The following is a 17852-nucleotide window of genomic DNA, read 5'->3' on the forward strand; positions in this document are numbered from 1 at the left end:
CAATAATTTTTGCACAGATTTTCCTACAAGTTCTTTGGTAAAAAATGTGCATGCATAGGGTTGTGTGTGTGAGTGTGTGTGTGTGTGTGTGGTGGACAGAAAGTGGGGAAGAAATGTTAAAGTCATCCTCAAAACCTTCAAAATGTCTGCCTTAGAAGATAACCTCCAACTATTCTTATTCACGTTTAGTAGGATATCAAAGAGACAAAATATATTGAATATACTTCCTGGGGCAAAATTGACCTAGGTGTATAAAATTAGTGTAGCATAAACATAAAAAATATCCTGTTATCATTTTTTGAAAAATGAAGTCTGAGAGTTATCATCTTAACCATAAGATAGAGAACTATAAAAGTATATCTTCAATCTAGAGTCTCAAGGGAAAAGCATAAGTGGGACTGTTAAATCTGTAAGTGAAAGGTGCTAAAACACGAATAGAAAGCATTTTATGATTCATTCAGAATTGACCTATGTGATCATGAAGTTGATTCCTTCCAGAGCAGTTTAATTCCATAGTGGGTAAAGAATGTGACTCCAGGAAGAGTGATCCAACACAGAAAATTTTCTTATGATCTTTTACAATATCAGAGGGTAGTTTGGCTTCAGAATTTTCAGAAGTCCAGGAAAGGAAAAAAAAAAAATGAAGATAACAGTTAGACTCTAGAACCCCAAGAAGACAGTCTGCTCTTAAAGGATAGTTGTGGGGAGGGTGGTAACTAAGTCTCCCTTTGAAGAGGAAAGCTTCAAAATAGATGTATTAGAATACTCGAGTATTAGGCTACTGGAAATTAGAGTATCCTAAATCATTGTTAAACCCTATTGATCAACCATGAACACTCAACTTCCACCAAGAGTAAAAACTAAACACAATGTTACTTCTCTGTGAGTTTCACTTTTTCAAGTTGATACTAACACCTACAAGCATCAGCATACTATATGCTGGAATACTGTATGTCTTCAAGGTTAGCAATTAAGACAGCAACACATATTTGAAAGGAGAAAATCTATCCCATCAAGGAGGAAAAAGAGGGAGGTTGGGAATAGAAGCTTAGAGAAGGTAAACTTTACAATTTTGCCTATAGTTTCTCCATTGTACTTTCAACTTGAACTGCAATCCAAGGAATGGTGGTGGGTGGCAATGAATGGAGAGGAAACACTGAATGAATGTAAGTAACACACTCCTTTCTTACTTACCATGATTTAATGAAAGATTTTGTGGACATACTTTTATTATAATACAGCCAACATGATTACAAAGAAGCTCTGTTTTCATGGGATTAGAATTCAAAGAGGACAGAATTAATCACACCTTTTGGAAAGCAGTTTGCTTGTTCAATCCACAGATACCTGCCAGAATGTACAATAATGAGAAAAAAAATTGACAGATGGCCTAAATAAATAAGATGATAGTAAATATCATATCCTTTAAAAAAAAAAGAAAAGAAGTTCCATTTATTGAGAGCCTACTGTGTACCTGGATTTTTCTATATCTGACATTCTATATTCTTTATAATAACCCTATGAGATATGTTTTATTCCCCTCTTTGAGAGGTAAGGAAATGGAGGCTCAGAAAGTTTATGTCATTTATTCAAGTCCGCAGAACTGATCAATGAAGGATGCGGGCTACCTGAGTATAAAAACTAAGATTGTCCCATTACCTATGTTGCATTTGTGTCTTCTCCAAGATCATTATTTAAGGGTGTGGCTGACATCCTCACCAACCACATTTGTCACGGTCAGAGTAAGTTGCTGTGGCCCAAGAAAGAACATAAAGGAGGATTGGGTTTAAGATCTGCAGGAATCATTTACTTGCTGAGTAACCATGGCAAGGCACTACCCCTCCATTTATAAATCAAAGGGGTAACTTTTTAAAAAACAATTTTTAATATGTATCACAAGACTTATACTTTTTGAAAACCTGCAATACTATTTATTGCAAAAATATTGAAAAATCTTAAATATCTGACAACAGGGGCATCGGTAGGTAAACATTTTCCCCCAAGTAGAGTATGTTGCAGCAAATTAAAAGTAGTGTTTATAAAGTGATTTTGGAGAATTTGGGAAAATGCTCTAACGATGAGTAAAAGGAAAAGTTCATTTCAAAACTGTGTTATATCCACAAGAACTGAGCAAAGATAAAAGGCAGGAAGGAAATATTTCAAAATGCTGTTCTTGTTTCTATGTAGTATAATTTTTTATTTTCTTTATAAAGCTCATTTCTTACTTTTTTTGCATATGTGAACTATAATCAGGAAGAAGTCATTCAAAAATGAGAGGACTGGATTAAGTGACTTTGAGGGGACTTCAAGATCCAAATTTCTGTCACCATGTGTATTATTAGCCAGGAATAATCACACAGAAGCATGGTAATTCCCAAAAGTGGAGATCCTGTCACCTTGGTCCAAAATTCACAACCTGCCTGATGGCACAGTTCTCAGAGAAGAGAAAACACTGCTGAGTTGTCCACTACATACTGTACAAATCAATCAGCAGGGAGACCTAGTGGGGAGAGTGTGCATCTCTCAGATGGAACTGGGAACCTTGAACTTGAACTGCATCTCCTTGTGCATTGTGAGTTAAGCACTCTGGGCTTCTTTTTTTCTGTTTTATGAAAGAAGGATAATACTCTCTATCCCACAGGATAGTGGTGGGATTAGAAATAATGTATCTAATTAAAGCTGCTTAATGCTTATCACATAGTTGGGGTTCAATAATGGTAGCCATTATGATTTTCTTGGCAATTTGGAATGAATTTTCTCTTATTTCTATTTACTTCTTTCTCTCTCTTCTGATTATATGCTTTACTTATTTTGTCCCTCAGGATGAGGCTAATTCTAATTCTCCATATTCTGTGCATATAAACAAATTATTCATGTATGCACACAAATACATATTATATATTTATATATACACATACTATATATATAAAAAGAGAGAGACACACACACACATACAGTGCTACCTTTTAGTTTTTTCAACTTGCTAAGTAGCTACAGATAAGTATAAGTAATTCAACAAAAGAAACTTATCAACAAACAAAAACAGACATTTATAAAACAATTTAGTTAGAGATTAATCATTTTCATGATTTATAGAGTCCTCATATCACAAGAGTCCACTCTAGAAATAGTTTTAATAGTAAACTCCTTATATAGATTTAAAATCACATATGTTTTGCACACACTTTGGAGAAGACAGCTGCTGTATAACATATACTTAGAAGTTATCCTCAAAATCATCTTGGGAAGATGATGATAGGTACTGCAGATTCTACACCCAATTAATACTTTGGAAACCAAGACTGAGAAATTGGGACTTATCTATAATTATGCATCAGGTTTATAATAAGTTAAAGAGAATTTGTGTTTTGTGCTCTTTGCCCACATCCTGTTTGAGCAGGAAGATAAATTTTACAATAATTCAGAGTACAAGTGAAAAATCATAGAGTCCCTGAAAGAGTGCCCTATTCATAACAGATACTCAGTAATTGTGCTGTATTGAATTTAACTAGAGAATAGTTTTAAAAAAAAAGTTGGAGGAGAAGAAAACATGCCTCTGTCTTGAATTTTCCAAAGATATAATTTCTGGGGTCACATTCCCTATTTTTAACTAACCTGTTACAGAGATCTGCTTTGTTTCTCAGAGATCTCCCTTTCTACTAAAGTTACATTTTATCCCTGTGGGGAAATAAATAAATAATTAAAGGAAAACCTTGTATTCTTTGCTATTTTTTACCCAAGAAGGTTCTTCTTTCCCATTTAAAATGCCAGGCTTGGACACTAAGCTCTTAGAATTCTTACCCAGGGGCACTTTGAGGGGCAGTTTTCTTGGCTGAACAAGTCTCTTTCGAGGTACAGCTGTTATTGCGCCCACCTTGAAGATATCAATGCCAGAATAAAGTATTACTTTCTCAAGGTGATAAAGTTGGTGGTAGAGCTAAGCCTGGGCTCTTCTTTACTTTACTATCTCTTTCTACATTAAAAGAGGTGACTAAAATTATTCTTCCATTGCTTTCAGTTCAGTTCAGTCACTCAGTTGTGTCTGACTCTTTGCGACCCCATGGGCCACAGCATGCCAGGCCTCCCTGTCCAAGAGTTTACTCAAACTCATGTCCATTGAGTCGGTGATGCCATCTAACCATCTCATCCTCTGTCGTCCCCTTCTCCTCCTACCTTCAATCTTTCCCAGCATCAGGGTCTTTTCACGTGAGTCAGTTCTTTGCATCAGGTGGCCAAAGTATTGGAGTTTCAGCTTCAACATCAGTCCTTCCAATGAACACTCAGGACTGATCTTTAGGATGGACTGATTGGGTCTGCTTGCAGTCCAAGGGACTCTCAAGAGTCTTCTCCAACACCAAAAGCATCAATTCTTTGGTACTCAGCTTTCTTTATAGTCCAACTCTCACATCCATACATGACTACTGAAAAAACCATAGCCTTGACTAGATGGACCTTTGTTGGCAAAATAATGTCTCTGCTTTTTGATATGCTCTCTAGCTTGGTCATAACTGTCTTTCCAAGGAGTAAGCGTCTTTTAATTTCATGGCTGCAGTCACCATCTGCATTCATTCAACCCTAGAGCCCATTTATTCAGGCTCAGCCCAGATATGTCTAGAAGCACTGTTAACTGAGTATACCTGCTCTGATAAGCTGTTTCCTAAGGAGATCACCTTAATTATTGGAACCTCTCCAGGCCCTGAAACACAACATCTTTTTCCTGATAACACGGGTCTGAAGTGTATTAGCACACTACAGTGTGCACACTGACGTGCACAGATCAGAGTGCGTCTTCCTTCTCCTATACTGTGAATGTAGGCTCCCTTAAAGGCTACATCCCAATTCCAGACCACCTTTCTCCTCGAGAGAATCAAATATGTTGATGGTTGATACCAATTCACCCTCTTGACTAAGGACCCTTCTTTTTTTTGTGTGTCCACAATTATAGTGTGTCCACTATATGCCAAGCACCTGGCATATAGTACGAACTCAGTTAATCTTTGTCAAATAACATTATGAATAATGGCTTTCAGAAAAATAACTTTTATTTGTCTAATAAAAGATATTGTTTAATTAGATGGTTAATTTATGCATATAGTACAAAATTCCAACAATATAAGTCATATAATATGAAAAGAAAATCACATGCTTATCTTCATACCCCTTTTCTTCTCCCCACAGTTAATAGGCTTCTTTGTTTCTGTCCAAAGGTATTCTCTATATTCTTTATTTTTAACCTCAAGCTATATATTGAATGGTTCGTTTATAACAATACTAATATTAAATACAGTAAAGAGATGTATGCTTTCATGTATATTGCCTCACTTGATGTAACAATCTCATGAGATAGAAAGGTAGAGCAAGATAAAGTCCATTTTAAAGATGTGGACATTGAAGCTAAGAGTAGTCTCAAAAGAGTTCACAGTGGAAAAGCATGTCATTACATAGACATAGAGAAGAGACTTGTGGACACAGTAGGGGAGGGAGACGGTGGGATGAATTGAGAGAGGAGCATTGGAACATATAGATTACCATATGTAAAATTAGGTAGCCAGTGAAAATCTGCTGTATGACACAGGGAGCTCAAATCAGGTGCTCTGTGACAACCTAGAGGGGTGGGTTGGGGTGGGAGGTGGGAAGGAAGTTCAAGAGGGAGGGGACATATGTATACCTATGGCTGATTCATGTTGTTATATAGTAGAAATCAATACAATATTATAAAGCAATTATCCCCCAATTAAAAATAATTTTTAAAAACAGTGAAATCAAGACTGTCAGTTGTCAAATAGTGAAATCAAGACTGTCAGTTGTCAGATAGTGAAATCAAGACTGTCAGTTGTCAGTCCTGTCACCAAGTCAGAGTTATGTATCCAATAACCTCTATTTTCCTAATAAAATAATGATTTCAAATGATGTATGTGCATATCATGCATATCATACCCTGTGAATCCTGCAGTGGCTTGTAAGAACCAGAACCGAATTTCAGAATACTATTAACACCTTCTCAAATGTTTTTCTTTCTCTCTCTGGTGGTGTGTTGAATTAATATTCACATCTAGAATTACTATTCTTTGATTTGTAGGGTCACAGGAGCACCATCATCACAAGGCTTCCTTTAATTTAAATAAAAGAGTCACACATTCCTCTGATAGTGTCGCCTACCCTCAGCTGGGTTCTCCAGGCTGAAGGAAAGGCTTCTCAGTTTCTAAGTCTGTCTTAGCCCATCCATCTTTCTTCCTAACAGATATCCTAAATCTTCACCACTCTCACTTCCTAACCCACCATCTTATCATCACTGTAAACAAGCCAGGCTTCTTTGTTCACAGAAGGAAGTGTTTCAACTTCCTCCCTGCCCTGACCTTTTCTCCCTTCCCACATCTAGCTGAATCTCCTGCATCAAATTTATGATCACTCCCTGTGCTTTGTACTCCATTTCTTCCTGACTTTTTAGGTGCCTCAGGTCCCCAGAAATACCCTATCTTGCCTGTGTCCTCAATTTCTCTCTCTCTCTCTCTTTCTTCTCCTAACACTTCTTCCTGTCACCCGGCACTCTTCCTTTAGGGTATATGTGTGCTCAGGCCTCTTCCACCTCCCTTCTGCCTCCTCTTATCACACGTTGCCTTGAACTATCACAGCTAACCTGTGAAAGAGTAGCCTATACACCGTGTCCCCACTTCCTTGACATCCCATTCACTCTTGGTTTTCCTTCTGATCCATGTAAGCAGCACTTAACAGACTCCTTTGCAGGCTTTTCTTTCAGGAGTTTATGTTTCCAGCTTCTCACATGCATCCCAGTAAATTACTTTCTGTTTTCCCAAACCTCTTTGCATTCACTTCTGCCTGGAACATCTTTATACTTTTATATCTTTATACTCACATTTTTTAAGACTAAGATGAGCTTTCAGCATCCATGGAGACCCCTAAGCCACAGAATGAGCTTGGTTCCGTTTTCATTTTCTTGTGTCTACTTTTCTTTGCTCTTCTACACATATTACATATAATACCTCATTTAATCCCTACCACAACTGTTTGAGGCAAGTACTATTATCCCAGTTATACAGATGAAGAAACTGAGCTCCAAGTGCATTAAGTTACTTTGTTATAGAGCGATTAAGTGAAAAGTCTAGGTTTGAACCCAGGCATTTTAACTCAAGCCCCATATATTTAATATCTTTTCCACCTCCCGGCCCCCGCCACACTCAGTGCTCTACCCTTAACCTTTGAGCTTGCTGAATGAACATTCATTTTTAGAGGCGAATAATGGTGGAAAAAAAAATGGTCAGAATTGAGACAGATTTTTATTTCATAGTGTAGATTTTCAAAACTACCAAAACAGCACAAACCTAAATAAGGCCATGTCATTCTCAGCGAAGAGAAGGAAGTTTGAGAAGGGTAATAACAGTAACCAACAAACTTCAGAATTTTTAAAGCTCTTGGACATGTATCATCTTACTTTATCAATCCATAAAATATGACTCCATTTTACACATGGGGAATCTGAGACTAGCATAACCAGCACAAGGATCCTGGGTTTTATATTTTATTTATTCTGAGATTTTCCCCTCAGGTCTGATCTAATATACATGAGTAAGTTGAGAGTTTGGTAGTTCTTTAAAAGAAAAACTAGGCAATCTTTCATATTATTACTAGCTACCTATTTATACAAGATTTCTGACTGAGTATGGGGTCAATTTCTAGAACAAAGGGGCCACACTCAAGGATGCCACTGCTGCTCTGCTAAGTCACTTCAGTCGTGTCCGACTCTGTGCGACCCCGTAGACGGCAGCACACCAGGCTCCCCCGTCCCTGGGATTCTCCAGGCAAGAACCCTGGAGTGGGGTGCCATTGCCTTCTCCACAAGGATGCCACAGTCTTTAGCAATCTCTACTGAAAGTGTTGGAGCTAGTGCATACCTGTCTAAAACCTGCTTTTGAGAAAACTCAACCTCTATGTCTATATATAATGCATCCAGTGGATGTTGTTATACTGTTCGATCGCCCATTTCCTTCGTCAACAGTCCAATATATTGCATGAGAGTTTAAAGAGTTCCTAATGTAGGAATCTATAGTTGAATTTTAGAGGAATTTCTGAATTCCCTAAAAGTTACATGTGCCAGCAAACACACTTTTTAAATAAAATTGTATATTTTATTTTTGGAGGAGAGGGTATATAGCTTTCAACAGCTTATTCTCCCTGCCCTAAGATTAAGAACCATTATTTTAATGATGATAACTAATTTTGATATTAGTCTAAAAAGCCAAACATACTACAATGGAAATCTGTTCCCTCCATCTCATTACCACAACCGCTGTTTTCCTCCCCCCTATCATACAGTACCTTAAGCAACATTAGAAGATGTTTACATTATGTTCTACCACAGTTTGAATTTTCCACATCATTGTTGCTCTAGTACTTGAGAGGTGCCTGGAGGAAAATATAAATAACACAGTGATGCATTGTGGATTTTATAATGGATTTGAGATCCCATAAGTGTTTTAATTGTCATTATTTAAAACCTCATGTGTTGCCTAAGCTAGCAGCCACTGAAAGTATAGTCAAGTATTATGGGTCTTCAAGAGGAGTCAAAAAGGAATTGAAATATAACTTTTAGAACAGAGCTGGGTTATCTAGCAGACAGATTAAGCATTAACTTTTCATTAAATATGTCAGTCATTGGAACATGTCCATCATTGTTTCAGTGATTAAGGTTTTCTTGCCTACCCTTTTATATGTAATACTGGTAATTCTACCCAAACCATTTCCTTCTCTGTTTCCTAGATTACAAGAAAATCTTCAAAATGGATAATTTAAGAGCTAACAGGCATTAGCTTAGGTGTGTGATACTGTTCTAAATGCTTATGTGTGTATCAATTCATTTAAAACTCAAAACAGTCCTAGGAAGTAGGGACAACTCTTATCCCCCCCATTTTATAACTAAGAAAAGTGTAAGGTTTTTCTAATAGGAAGGAAAGGTGGACAAAAGTGGCACCAAGACAGTGTGTGAGCCTGCTTTTTGAATTATCTATGAATGCAGCCTTGTCCCTAGTGCAATGAGCATGTTTTCTGGTGTAGGAGGAATTATTGAGAACAGAGCCTGCTAAGCCTAAGGACACCCTTACCATGTTCCTATCTGCTTATAGGTAGAAATCTCCACCATCCCTTTTAAATTGACCTCATCTGCTCGGAGCCAGCCCGTATACTAGGCACTAGTGCCAGGCATTGTGCAAGCCTAGGAAACGCTCTCCCCCTACATCCGTTTTACATGTGTGTGGAGGGAGGGAGGCACAGCCTGGCGCGTGAGCCAGCTCTCCAGAAGGGATGTTTGAGCTAGAATTTCTGACATAATTGAGCCAGCGCTCGAAAACCTGGTGCTGAGCGTTGGAGGGGGAGTGTGTCCTCTCCAAGAAGGAAAGCCTCCACGGTGGAATGGCTCATACCTATCCTGGGCTCTCAGCGCCAGGACAAGCTGGCCGTTTCTTCTGATTAAAAGAGGAAGCAATAACTTTGCCTATGACTCCAAACACACTGGTTCGAACTTGGCAGTTAGGAATCCTGTGCAGTTGTCTCATGCCACGCAGGGTGTATGCGCGAGGAATTTTCACTTGGCTGGAATGAACTCGCTCGGAGCCGCGCGTGCGCCTCTGATGGGAGTGGGGAGACCGGCCGCGAGGACGCGGGTGGGTGGGGGAGGGGAGGAGGTCCCAGGGCGCCCTCCTTTCACGGTCCCGCCGCGCTACCGGAGCGGACAGCTTCCGGCCGGTGCCTCGGGTCGCGTGGGCTGCGGACCTGTGACCGAGGAGGCCCGGCGGGGGGCGACTTAATAGATGTCTTGTTCGTTGGGAGCACAGGGCGCCTCCTGGAAGAGCGCATGGAGGGCGCTCCTCGGGTGCAAAGACTCCGCGGGAGGAGTCGAGGGGCCGAGTTTGGGGGCCGCTTCCGCCAACCCGGGAGGAGGAAAGAGGAGGGGCGGGCTGCTCGAGAGCTGCCTGGGCGGGCCGCCCGCGCTCGACGCAGGCGGGAGGAAGCGAGGGGCGAGCATTGGGGAGCAGCATGGAGACCTCGGCCGACTTGTTGGCCGCCGCCGCCGCGCTGGGCCGGGCTGACGAGGTGCGGGCGCAGCTCGAGGCGGGGGCGTCGGCCAACGCGCCGAACCGTTACGGTCGAAGCGCGATTCAGGTGGGTCAGCAGGTCTGCCGCAGAAAGGTGGGCGGCAGGGTGTCTGGGTGGCGAGGGCTTTGGAGGACGAGGTCTGCCATGGAGTCAGAACCAGGTAAGCGTTTCTTGGTAAAGGGGAGACTTTTCAGACCGAGTTAGGGATCGGAGACCTCCTCTCGGCGACTCTCAGGGGGCTCAGGACGGCCGCGGAGTTGGCTGAGAAGGCGCGTGGGGTTCAGATCTCTAAAACGGTGTGAAGATCTAGAAGGGAGAACCTATGTGTGTTAATATAGACCGAGATGCGAAATTGACGAACGTCTGGAGTACGAGTATAAAGACAATAAGACAGGCTAGACCACTTACCCCCGAACTTACAAAATTGTGAATGGAGCTGATCGACTTCTTTGTTGGGGTGGGGTGGGGGTGAGAGGGAGATTTCAGTGGAAATCTACTGCTGTGTAAGTTGGAATAAAGGTCTATTGAAATTATTCAGAAGCAACCACATACCGTGTTTATTATTTTTTTTAACCGAGTAAGGAACATATATGCTTGTTTAGGAAATATATGAAAAAAAAAATTAGTGCAATTATGCCTGAAATAATGCTGCCAATTTAGCTACCACTTGAGTGTCTCTTACCTTTTGGGGTATTTTAAACTTACTTAGTACAGATTAATTTCTTGGGGAGTTTTCAATTCCTCATAGTTTAAAAATGTCATTTCTCCTCTCCCCACTCCAGTTTTGTATGTGTGAGGATGCGTTGTCAGTTCGTTTTACTGTGTTTTTTTTTTTTTCTTTTTCTAAATCTGGAGCTAAAAATGAATTCTTCCTGGCCATCACTCCAGTTTTATTCCAGGTTTCGACAATTTCTGATTCTGAAAAATAATATTTATATAAAATGCACACTGCAAAAACTCCAGCATAACAAGACAAAGGAAAAGTAACTCAACCTGAAACTTCACAAGTGATTTCACAAGTGAATCGTCCTTTCCTCAAACTATGCTACATAGAATAGATACATTTTATATACTTTTAGATACAAAAATAAAAATAAAATATCCTCAAATTTGAGATTATTTGGGATTTGAAATGTGGAGAGATTTGGAGATAAAAAGGTTGAATGGTTGTAGAAGAGAAGCATGAGTTCTTTTTTTTTTTTTAATGCATGCGTGATTCATAATTGGATATCTCTAAAGTTTTGCCAGCAGTTTGCAGACTGGGCGTTACAATCTTCTAGTTCTGGAAGATGTTATATTAGACCTTATTGTTTAAATACAAAAAGAAATAATTTAAAATTATTTTTAAATAGGATAAGGGCATCAACAAAAGGGATATGATTTTAGTTTTGAACCCTAACCAAATTTGTGTTTAAAAATACTTATAGAAAAATTTTAATGACTAAATTAAATTTATATCTTCAATTTGACTTAAGTACCCTAGAAATATTCATTTGAATGATTAATTTTCTTTTTGCTTTGGATTACTATTATGATTTAAATATGTTACTTTTCATACTTTAATACTGTAGCATATAATAAAACCTTTAACCAATTTAATGACTAAGACCAAGGACTTCATTTATCCAGTTCATCTAATATATTTTCACCTGCATTATATACAAGCATGGAAGGAGACATACATATGTATGAGCTCTGGCACTTGTAGTAGATCTTCCAAAAGATTATGGTATCCTTGGGTGTGGCCCCTTTGTTTTGGAAATTAATTCATAATCCATTAGAAATCCAATAGTGTAAATTTCCCCAGTTTTTCTTTTAAAACAATTCTTTCTTCTAATGCACTATGTTAGTTTTTCTTTTTGTAGCTTCAAGTTGGTTCACTTAAATTTTCTCTGTGTTTTTTGAAAATTAAATCAGTTTCACTTTCTCCAGGACAGATCTCAACAAGCATAGTATAACTTGTTAAGATTCCTAGGTTTGGACAAATTAATTCAAGTTTAATACAGAATTCAACTAAAAATAAGTAATTCCTCAATATAGTGTAGCTAATGTAACCAAATAATGGTTACCCTAAAAAAGAATGGTCTATCACCTCCACCCACTGTATAACACTCAAATCGCAAAGTTGCTGTGATTGTGTGAACAGTATTTCAAAATTCCTCTTTGTTAATGCTCTTGTATCATCAAAGATTATTTAGGAACCAAATGAGGTGAGCACCTCCTCTTTAATGAAGTCTCAGAGTGTGATCTTGGAAAGTGTCTTCCTATTTCTGCTATAACAAATTACCACAAATTTAGTATCAACTTAAATTTATTATCTTATGGTTCTGTAAATCAGAATTCTAAAATGGGTCCACAGGGTTGCATTCCCTTTATGAGTTCTAAGGAAGAATCCATTTCCTTGCCTCTCCCAACATTTAGTGACAGTCAACATTCCTTGGCTCTTGGCCCCTGCATTTTCTCTCTGACCTCTGCTTCCATTCTTATATCTTCTCTCTGACTGAGATCTTTTTATAAGCAAACTTATAATTAAATTGTGCCCACCCTGACAATGCAGGTTAATTGCCCCCAAAATCCTTAATTTAATCACATCTGCAAAGTCCCTTTTTTCACATAAGGTAATATGTTAACAGCTTTTGAGTATCAGGAAATGGACATCTTTAGGGAACATTGTTTAGCTTATCAGAAGAAGGAATTTTAGGACTGATTAGACAAACTTTTTCATTTTATACTTCAAGAAATTGAAGTTTAACGTTCAGGGAAATCAAGGGTAGCTTAACGTTTTACAAGAATTAAGTTTTTGTGGTTTTTTTTTTTTTTTCTTCATTTTTGCTTTTAAACAATTACCACGTTCTGGGCTTGGACATACAGCAGTGAGCCATACAATGTCTCTGGGCCTTGCATAATTTCATATCAAAATAAAATACAGGAGGTTAGACTGTAGTCGAAGTCAGTTTGTTCCTCACCCTTTTGCTGTTATCTATGACTCTGGTAGTGTTCTGTTCGTGGCTGGAACCCCGCAAAATGTTGGGGAATATAACAGTGTGTACAGAAAAAGAAAAAATGGAACAGGTAGGAGAACTGGCTAAGCGAGTCGGTAACTGAAAAAAAAAGTAGTAACTAGATACTTGCGGATTGTCAGCGCATCTGCAGGGAGTAGGGGTTCTACAAGTAGTTTCTTTAATCCTGCCCCTGCCCCCACCCGTCCTGACCACTCTGCTGTCTCTGGCAGGTGATGATGATGGGCAGCGCCCGCGTGGCCGAGCTGCTGCTGCTCCACGGCGCGGACCCCAACTGCGGGGACCCCGCCACCCTCACCCGACCGGTGCACGACGCCGCCCGGGAGGGCTTCCTGGACACGCTGGTGGCCCTGCACCGAGCTGGAGCGCGGCTGGATGTGCGCGATGCTTGGGGCCGCCTGCCCGTGGACCTGGCGGAGGAGCGGGGCCACCGCGACGTCGCCCGGTACCTGCGCGCGGCTGCAGAGGACACGGAAGGCGGTAGCCATGCCAGCGCAGATTCCGCGGAAGGTCCGGCAGGTGAGGTGGTGGATCCACGAGTTTGAACTCAGAGAGCTTCCGCTTCCCAGAGCATTCACTTTTAGAAGAGAAAGTTGGACTCGGGAGAGTAGGCTATTTGGTGTTAGCTCACCCTGCCAACCCGTGGGACAACCCCAGTCTTCGATCACGCCACCACGTTAGGGCTGCGGACGGGATGTCTCAAGATGGATTTCCGCACGTTAAAGTCCATCGCAGAAACCGGGCCTCCCATCCTCTAAACATTCACTGCACAACTAGACTAGATTGAGGAGAACTGAACACTCCGGAGGCTCCTGGTCTAGTGAGTGGCCCCTCTTCCCGAAAATGAGCTGCAGCCGCATCCATTCAATGGCTCTCAGTTTTCCCATTAGTTTGCCAAGACCGCTGAACCACCCTGGGGTTTCCAAAGTCAGATTCTCGTGGCATCGTCTGGCAGAGACCTGTCATTCCCTACTCTGTTGCAAAATGCGGTGGAGTTTTCCAGAGCTCCCCAGTGGGTTCTGAGGGCAACTGGAGCGGATACCTCCCCAACTCTGCACTGGGATTTGCTACACTCTATGAGAAACACTCTCTTAAGCTTTTCCCTCCCTTGAGCATTCTGTTATGATGGGGATGTGGTCCTCCTTGCCTTTTTCTACAACCACAAGAACTTCTTTTCCCTTGGTCCCCTTTCCCCCACCTCATTCCTACCTGCCTAAAATACCAACTTTACTCTTAGTTTTCTGAAGACAGAATTGTTTTATCTATCTATCTAAAGCATTATATTAATACGAAATTACACGAAAATTTAAGGTAAACCATAACTTCAAAGAGACTGAAACCTATCCTGTTTTGGCTCACAACTGGGATACTAGGCTCCTCGTGCTCTAGGGGAGCTTAGGAGGACGGAGTGGAGAGGCTAGCTCTAGATTTTGGGAGATGTCTTGAGCGCAGCGCCTTGGGTATGAGAGGCATGCACATCTTTAGCCTGCTACCCTCTCTCTCCTGAAATTGAAGCTTGCCTAAGGCAGTGTCATAGGAAAGTGAAAAGAAAGTGAAGTCGCTCAGTCGTGTCTGACTCTTTGGGACCCCATGGACTGTAGCCTACCAGGCGCCTCTGTTGATGGGATTTCCATTCCAAGCAAGAATACCAGAGTGAATGGCCATTTCCTTCTCCAGGAGATCTTCCCGACCCAAGGACCCAAGGATTGAACCCGGGTCTCCCGAATTGTTGACAGACGCTTTACCGTCTGAGCCACCAGGGAAGTCCAGGGAAGGCATAGGATCAGGGGCCAATCAGAGGGCTGTTGAGCGGAGTAAGAACTGGGAGGAGCTGAAGAGAAGGATTTAGATGATCAAATTGGGCCACAGGCAAATGAATAATCAAACCTAGGCTATTTAACCCAAGTACGGATGATCCCTCCTTCCTCTGTCCCTACACGTCCCCTTCTTCCCACCCTTTCTTCTTTCTTTCTTTTCTTTTTCAAAGTTCCTACTGTGTGATCAGCCCCAGTCTAGGTCGGGCACAGAAATGAACAAGACAAAACAGGAGTCTTACTGTCACTGAGCTTATATTCCGGGAAACTAGACTTTTAAGCAACATAACAGTGTATTTCAAAGAGTGAGTTTGTAAAACTAATGTGGTGGATAAGAGTGAAGTGTGAATAGGAGGCGAGGCTATCTTAAGAGTGGTCAGAGAACCAGACTTATGAGAAGAGATTAGCCACTGGAGGCAGAGAAACTTTCAAGTGCAAAGACTTACTCCAAAAAGAACGTGGCCAGTTAAGAAGATGGGAAGGCCAGATGGAGAAAGCACACAGAGATCAAAGAGAAGGGTAGAGACCAGATAAGGTAGTGGCCCAGTAAATCCAAAAAAGGATGTTAGATCAACCTGGTCTCCCATTGGCTGAGACTCCCCAAGGCAAGACACCCCGATTTGATCCATCTCTGGTCAAGGAACTATATTCCATATACCACAACTGAATTCGAATGCCACAGTGAAGATGAAAGATTCCACATGTCACAGCTAAGACCCTGGGCACCAAATAAATAAATGTTAAAACACACACACAGATTTTGTTCTAGAAACGTTAGGAAGCTATTAGCCACTTTGGGAAAGGGGTGTCTGGGAAAAAATACAATAGGACTGGAACCGAAGATTCTCATACTGCAGAGCACCCCTGAGCCCGAGCACCCCTGACCTCTCTGGTTACGCCAGTTCGCTGAATCGCTCTGAGTTGCAAGAGTTACCTGGGGACGTTCTAAGGGCAAGGCGGCGACACCTTCGCCTCCAGTCGCCTGGAATTATGTGTGGTAAACAACTTGGCACTAGTAATAGACCCGCTTTGTTCTCTTAACCCCACGGGCTGTTCAACCGCTGTCTCCCTGCCTCGTCGGGCGCCTCGGGAGCGGCTGGGGAGCCCGGAGCAGCCCAGACTGGCAGCGGACGCGCTGCGAAGTTCCGGAGGCTAGTGAGTGCCGCGGCGGCTGGGAAGGTCCAAACGCCCTATACAGACCCTGGATAAGGCGTCAGCATTGCGGGGGTGGGGTGGGGGCAGAGAGGAGGAGGGAGGTGTTACAGTCTTTGACTTCCGTTTTCTAATGTCTCTCTCTCTCTCTCTCTCTCTCTCTCTCTCTCTCTCTCTCTCTCTCCTCTGCCATCTACAGACAGCTCGGACCTAAAGAAAGATTGAAATCATTGGAATACGAGAAAGAACATCAGATCAGATCAGATCAGATCAGTCGCTCAGTCGTGTCCGACTCTTTGCGACCCCGTGAATCGCAGCACGCCAGGCCTCCCTGTCCATCACCAACTCCTGGAGTTCACTGAGACTCACGTCCATCGAGTCAGCGATGCCAACCAGCCGCCCAGTTCTTCCCAGGTGTCCTAATGCCAGTTTCCAGTGCCAATCCCCTGGAGGAGGGCATTGCAGTCCACTCAAGTATTCTTGGCGGGCTACAGTCCATGGGATGGCAAAGAGTCGGACACGACTGAAGCGATTTATCAGACACGCATCAAATAAAGCTTTTTTTAAAAAAAAAAAAAAATGAAACAGCTTCGACTTTCCTTTCCCTTAAATTTCCCATATACATTTTGCTATAAAAGTTTTCTTAAAAAAAAAAAAAAAAAGACACCTTTCTTGTCTTTTCATCGGATTGGAGTTTTATGGAGCGAGTACTCGTGCCCTGAGAACAGGTAAAAAGGACACTTCCTCTTTCAAGCCTCGTACCCGCCAGGCTCTGGGTTTATTACAGCCATTTTGTGAACTAGGAAAACGAAGCTTAAATGGATTACATGACTCTACTTGTGTCAAACTGCCTGTGAGGGGTGGAGCCAAGGATAAAAAAAAATGTTCTTTCCGTTCAGTCAACATTTATTAAGCACCTATTATGGCATCTTGCCAGGAGTATAGGTGGGAAGGGAGGTGAGACAGACATCAAGTAATAAGCACACAACATAACTAGAAATTTTTAGGCCTATTTCATTGAATCGTAGATGCAGCTTTGTTTCCTAAACTCACCATTGTTTCACGTACCTTTTAGGAAAACCACTGCAGTTAATAGTGAGTGTGTACGTGTGTGTGCACCGCTCAGTCCCTTCAGTCCTATCGGATTCTTGGCCACCCAATGGACTCCTCTGTCCGTAGCATTTTTCCTGGCAACGAATACTGGAGTGGGTTGCCATGATACCATAGATCAATAAGAAATCCCTATTTTAGATGACGAAATCGCCAAAGCGGCAAATTTAGATTGATGAAATGGGGTTAAAAATTGATAAATGGAAACTCCAGGGGAGACCTCAGATTGAGATTTCCCTTACTTACCTGGCCCCAGAATCCGAGTCCGGTAAGGTTTTGGGTATTTTGCACAAAGTGTTACAGCCAATAGGTGGCGAAGCCAGCAGAACATGACTCACAACCACCCGCCTCTTTCTGCAGTGCGCTGGGGACCTGTGTGAGAGGGCACTCAGTGCCCTGCCAGTGCTCTGGGATTGGTGGGGCTGGGGCGTGAGTCTGCTGCTCTGACCGCCACGCAAGCCAAAACCGGTTCAGCCTTCTCTTCCAGAGAAAGGGTGCTGCAGGAACGTGGCTCCAACTTCAGCTAGGGCTGCCTTGGCCTCCGTGGCTTATTCATTTTTTATTGAGGTGCAATTCACATAAGATCAACAATTATAAATTTTATAGTCCACTAACGTGGTATTCGGAGAAGGCAATGGCACCCCACTCC

The 17852-nt window shown here is 41.7% G+C and overlaps 1 protein-coding gene across 4 annotated transcripts in view; it reads left to right on the forward strand.

Annotated features, from left to right (window-relative positions):
• LOC109562627 (cyclin-dependent kinase inhibitor 2A-like) overlaps positions 1–16674 on the forward strand; it is a 25486-nt gene extending 8812 nt beyond the window's left edge. For 2 of the 4 annotated variants that reach the window (XM_070794451.1, XM_019965654.2), the window contains exons 2-3: positions 13340–13646; positions 16293–16670. In XM_070794451.1, the coding sequence (XP_070650552.1) occupies positions 13343–13646; positions 16293–16318 (330 nt within the window). In that variant the 5' untranslated portion in view covers positions 13340–13342 and the 3' untranslated portion in view covers positions 16319–16670. Of the gene's footprint in view, positions 1–10001; positions 10174–13339; positions 13647–16292 lie in introns of those variants that run through there. The other 2 variants (XM_019965655.2, XM_070794452.1) reach the window with 2 other exon arrangements.
• The last annotated feature ends 1178 nt before the right edge of the window (positions 16675–17852 follow it).

The sequence above is a fragment of the Bos indicus genome, chromosome 8 (assembly GCF_029378745.1).
Source record: "Bos indicus isolate NIAB-ARS_2022 breed Sahiwal x Tharparkar chromosome 8, NIAB-ARS_B.indTharparkar_mat_pri_1.0, whole genome shotgun sequence".
NCBI lineage: Eukaryota > Metazoa > Chordata > Mammalia > Artiodactyla > Bovidae > Bos > Bos indicus.